This window comes from Hipposideros armiger, unplaced genomic scaffold, assembly GCF_001890085.2.
Source record: "Hipposideros armiger isolate ML-2016 unplaced genomic scaffold, ASM189008v1 scaffold_242, whole genome shotgun sequence".
NCBI lineage: Eukaryota > Metazoa > Chordata > Mammalia > Chiroptera > Hipposideridae > Hipposideros > Hipposideros armiger.
In genome coordinates this window covers 758,886-764,880 of record NW_017731592.1, presented here as the reverse complement: position 1 = coordinate 764,880, position 5,995 = coordinate 758,886, and the positions used below count along the sequence as shown (strand labels likewise).

At 42.3% G+C, this 5,995-nt stretch overlaps 1 protein-coding gene across 1 annotated transcript in view; it reads right to left on the bottom strand.

Moving 5' to 3' along the window:
* Positions 1-5,995, bottom strand: part of FAF2 (Fas associated factor family member 2) — a 21,445-nt gene that overhangs the window by 5,925 nt on the left and 9,525 nt on the right. The window contains exon 2 of the mRNA XM_019655550.1: positions 665-836. Within this exon, the coding sequence (XP_019511095.1) occupies positions 665-836 (172 nt within the window). The remainder of the gene's footprint in view (positions 1-664; positions 837-5,995) is intronic.

Below are 5,995 nucleotides of genomic sequence, written 5' to 3'. Positions count from 1 at the left end.
AACTAGTATCCTAAGAAAAACTTTTCTTGGCAAGAGTCAGAAACAACCTAATTCAAAATACTACTGCATCACATGTATTATTTATTGACATTTAACTCTTGGAAATAAAGGGAATGACTAAAAGACACTATAATCCAGTGGTACTACATAATGAAACAAGATCATGAATGAAATTCCAAATGAGCTAACACTGGTACTGAGAATGTATGCTTAAAAATTACTGCTGTGAATAAACAGCATTGTGAACTGCTTATTATCTATATTTACTTTTCATGAAACAGAGCTTTTTCTCCTTTTACTCACTGTTGTACATTTTTTTATTAAAAAAATTTTATTGGGGAACAGCCATGGTCATTGGTTACACACTGCTTTCATGCTACAATGGCACAGTTGACTCTTTTAGGGAGGGCGCAGCTCACAGTGGCCCATGCAGGGATCGAACCAGCAACCCTGGTGTTACCAGCTCCATGCTCGAACCAACTGAGCTAACCAGTCACCCCCAATTAAAACATTTTTTTAAAATTTTAAAATACTATTTGTGAAAATGTAGTAAAATCAAAACGGCAAGGAGAACTTACATCACCCACAACCCCACCACCTTGTAGTTTTTTCCTTTCACACTTAAGACCCATTTGGGGGCCGTGAGCACGCGCAGGTCTCTCACCCGCCGCCGCCGCTCCTCGGCCAGCTGCTGCTGTTTCACCTCCTCCTCCTTCCGCCGCTTCCGCTCCCGCTCCTCCCGTTTCTTCCGCTCTTTCTCCTGGTCGGCTCTGAGAGAGGCCAGGTAGGCCTCATCCTGCTGCTGCCTCAGCACCTGAGTCTGGTTTCGTTCTTCCCTGCGGGCAGATCACAAGCATAGGAGAAGAGCAATCTCATAAAGCTCTAGGTTTTGTTTGTGTTTTGCTGTTTTGGTAATAATAAAGCATAAATTTTATTTTTTACATTATGGTAACATACATTTAGTGATGAGTCATGTTGGGTCTGTCTGCTTTAGTTAAATGTCAAGTTTTAATTTCCCCCCCATCACCCATGAAATTCAAACAGCTTTCACTTCATTTATATTTCAGTCTCAAGATGGCTTCTTTATATCCTTAGTTCATGACTTCTTTTTGGCTAGTCTTCAGATGGTTGTCCATGCTGACTGTTGTATAGTTTAGTTGTAGTTTGGTGTGGTCATGGGAGCAGGCGAGCACAGAGGTGACCTACTCTGCCATCTTGACCGAAATTCTGGGTTTTCTTTTTTTTAAATTGGCGAATTGGGGGAGGGGAACAGTGTTGGAAAATTGCGGAGGGGGACCAGCCAAGTTGTTGTTCTTCTATCTGAGTTGTGGAGGGCGCCAGTCGCCATCTGGCTGCCCATCGGCAGCTCGTGGCCTCTAAGCTCAAGGTGCTCTGTGCAGTCTTAGTTGCGGGTGGGTGTAGCCACCATCCCATGTGGGAGTCGAACCAGCAGCCTTGTTGTTAAGGGTGCACGCTCTATCCACTGAGCCATCCAGGCGGCAGCTCAGCTCAAGGTGCCTGGGTTTTCTTATATTGAAATTTTTTTGAGGTAAAAAGGTTGACAATCTTGGCAGNGTTCGGATCCCACATATGAGGGCCAGTGACACTGCCCTCTACAGCTAAAATGCTGAACAACAGCTCAACCTGGAGCTGGGCTGCCGTGAGTCGCCGGCGACGGTGTAGGCTGCAGTGGGCTGCCATAAGCTACCAGGTGTAGCCGGCAGCCAGCGTGAGCGGCCAGCAGCCACAGTGAGCAGCCGTCCAGAAGCCGGCGACTGATCTGCCTTGCCCCGGAAGAGCGCAATGAGGGTGCCAACTTGGGCCAGTGACGCAACATCCTCTACAACTAGACTGAAGAACAAAACAACAGCAACTTGTCTGTTCCCCTCCCCCCAATTCCCCAGCGCTGTTCCCATCCCCCCCAATTCCCCAATAAAAAAAAAAAAAAAAAAAAAAAAAGAATTAGAAAGGCACGCTCTTCATCCCGTACTCTATTTCTAACAAAGACTCCAAGTGATGTGCTGTGAAGGCAACGTTAACCTCTTTCAGGTCAGTCCCAAAGACTAGGAACACCCAAGCAAGTTATCCTTACTTTTGGAGGGGATCGATTTCCATTTTCTTTTTGTTCCACCTGTCATAAGCTTATCCCCCTGTGTGAAGCAGTCCTTCCTCCACTTGTCTTAAACTTACCTTTTTAGAGGTATAACTCCAGGATTTAAGGAGTAAATCCATGGTCCTCTACTTAATTCATTCATGGTTTTATAAACTTCTCATCTGTTAGTCTCTCAACATCAATCATTTTCAGTTCCCTTCTCTGAATCTTTGCAATTTCCATTAACATTCACTCTCCTTTTCTTTTCTTGAGATGCACCAATTAGACCTGCACCAAGTGTTCTTGGTATGAATCCAATGTGGGTTTTATGTAAGGGTAAAATAATATTTTGTTTCCTTTTCAATCTTGCTTGAGAATATAGCAGTCCCTTGTTATCTGTGGGGATACGTTCCAAGACTCCTAGTGGATGCCTGAAACCATCAATAGTACTAACCCCGACAAATGCTGTTTTTTCCTATATATACATATGATACAATGTATTTTATACATTAAGCACAGTAAGAGATACACAGTAACTAGCAATAAAATAGAACAACTGCAACAACATGCTGTAATAAACTGTTATGTGAATGTGGTCTCTCTCTCCCTCTGATAACGGAGCTGATAATCGAGAATCGGGCGGGGAGCGCAGACAGCGTGGATATGCTGGACAAAGGGATAATTCACGTCCCAAGTGGGACGGAGCGAAATTTCATCACTCTACTCAGAACACATGTAATTTAAAACTTATGGTTTCTGAAATTTTCCCTTTAATATTTTCGAACCACAAGTGACCACAGGTAATTGCAACTGCAAATAAGGGGGTGGGGGGTGGGGAAGTGGGCTACTGTGCTCAATATTGGTACAAAACTGGCATTTTTTGTTACCACTGAAAAGGGGCTAGTATCACCAGGAAACATGACTTCCTTGCCAAAGGTTACTTCTGGTTCGCAATGGATAAAAAAATGAGTTCTGGGCTGAGTATAATTTGGATTCTGTCTTATATGCATCATTTAAGAGAGTCAGCTGCCACTATTCTGCTCACTCAAGGGGCCTAGAAATTTTTCTACAGTTTATTCTTAATCTTAGCATTTTAGCTAAGCTAAGCATCATGTGCAAGTTGTCTATTTCACTAAACATTCACTCCTCGAGATTATGAAGGGCAGAGTGCATAGGAGGACAACACAAAGTCTGCAAGAGCACTAAAAAACTAAAAATCATGATATTTACATATACAATGTTGTACCTCCACTGTATGAACGTTAAATCATAGGCCAGCACTGCCGCTGCACTGCTCCTCCTTTGCCATTTCTTTCCCATCTCTATGCCTCTTCCCCATTCACGACCAAGTATTTCTCGGTCTAAGGTTTGTTTTTAAAAACTTTTACTGAAAACCTATTTAAAAGCCTTCAGGGATTGGTTAACAAATGGGTTGCTTCCCCTTTAGCCAAAAACCTATTCTGTTCCACAATTCTAACAGATTTTCCTCCAAAACTCTCGAGAGAGTAAGTCTGGGTTAGGTTTTTCACATACCTACTGAGAGTTTGGGGAGCAGAAGCTCCACAAAGCCGAGGCACACTGCAGCGCAATTAGTGAACGTGGCTGCAAGGCTCAAGTCCATGTAGTCGGGGGAACACACCAAGGGAAAGGCTATCACTTAGGAACCACCTGCTACACGGTAGGTACTGTGTGAAGCTCCTTTTATCCCAATTAAAAAACTCAGAGTTAGAGATGTGAGCACCTTCCCCCAATACAAAGAACCGCCTAAGTGAGAGATAAACAAAATGGGGAAGCTATTTGCTTCTCACTCAACAAGATGCCTCATAACTTTTTACTTTATAGTAGCTCTTTGAGTCTTACATTCCCTATTGGCTAGTAAGCTCCACAAACTCCAGAACCAGGTCTCACCCATCTGTATAACCCCTAGGGGGCCAAGCACAGTGCCTGACATATCTTCAGTTTAAATTTATCAAAGGGCAGGTTATATTTCCATTTTACAGGTGGGTGATAAGGCCCTGTATAAGATTCTGTAATTTGTCCAATGTTCTCTAGTTAAACACTGAAGTAATGAATGTGCACCCAGCCTCACCTGACTACAGTGCACTCTCATTTCCATTATGCAACTTACTCCTATTTCCAATTATCATGGAAATGGCAGAAGCTACTGTAGCTGTAAATTTGGAAAACCGATTCTCAATATAAACAGAAATTTCTTGTAAATGTCTAATCATTATGCTGTTCTGTACAACTGAAACTACTAATAAAAGTAAATTTAAAAAAACCCCAGAAGTTTATTTTTGGTTATAAATACCAAAATTAAGTTATCATTTCAGTGTTTACAATGAGCCAGGCACAATGTTGAACAATTTACATAAGAACTTAATCTGAACAACAATCCTATTAGAGTGCCTATTACACCTGTTATACAGATGAAGAAACTGAGGCTTAGAGATTAAGACAACTGACCACACCAACCGATTCATCCCAACAAGGAAACATATCTAACAATAACCCTGGAAGAATGAGAATTTCACTCTCATTCTGTGAGACTTTAATAAGAATCTCTGGTTTTAAGTACCTCCCTATGGAATGACAAATGCTATTTACCTATGGATGCCGGATATACAAGGCAGCCACACAATGTGGGGCTTCTTAAGGGCTAAATGAATAGGAAGGGAGAGTGACAACTGCATGCAAAGTGTGCGTGCACAGGTATTCAGATGTGTGATTCTGGAGCTCCTAGGTCAGTGGAGACAGATCTTCCCTACACAGCCAGGGGCTCTGTGATTCTGAAGCCAGTGCAAGCCAAGTGGCATGGAAGAAAAGAGCCTCCCGCCTAAGACACACACGTCTTGTGGGACTTCTTGGTAAGGCACCTTCTTTTCTTAGCAGAGCTCAGACATGATGAAGAACACCTTATTACTGCTTTTGAGTTCACAGCACGCTTCTCTCTACACTCCCCTTCCTCCCCGGTTCATCAGAGCAGCAGATACACGAACAACACTCTAGCGAGCCCTTACAAGCTTCCAAGTCTACAGGCCAGGCTCTACATACACTTCACACAACTTAGGGTCCTTACTGTCAGAGACTGTGAAAAGTGGAATCGTCTCTCAACTCGAGAATCATTGGGTAATTTGAAAATGATCTTGACACTCTCTGGGTCATCGGGGGAAGGTTCAGGGGGCAGGCACTCCAGCTTCCTTTCCTTTTCCTCCTGCAAATTCTGTAGAGACACAAAGCAAAGGTGAGGTTATGGCTCCAGTAGGGAGAGAAAATACAGTCACCATGTAGGTCTATTGTGCAGCCCGAAGAAAAACTAACAACTAGTATCCTAAGAAAAACTTTTCTTGGCAAGAGTCAGAAACAACCTAATTCAAAATACTACTGCATCACATGTATTATTTATTGACATTTAACTCTTGGAAATAAAGGGAATGACTAAAAGACACTATAATCCAGTGGTACTACATAATGAAACAAGATCATGAATGAAATTCCAAATGAGCTAACACTGGTACTGAGAATGTATGCTTAAAAATTACTGCTGTGAATAAACAGCATTGTGAACTGCTTATTATCCATATTTACTTTTCATGAAACAGAGCTTTTTCTCCTTTTACTCACTGTTGTACATTTTTTTATTAAAAAAATTTTATTGGGGAACAGCCATGGTCATTGGTTACACACTGCTTTCATGCTACAATGGCACAGTTGACTCTTTTAGGGAGGGCGCAGCTCACAGTGGCCCATGCAGGGATCGAACCAGCAACCCTGGTGTTACCAGCTCCATGCTCGAACCAACTGAGCTAACCAGTCACCCCCAATTAAAACATTTTTTTAAAATTTTAAAATACTATTTGTGAAAATGTAGTAAAATCAAAACGGCAAGGAGAACTTACATCA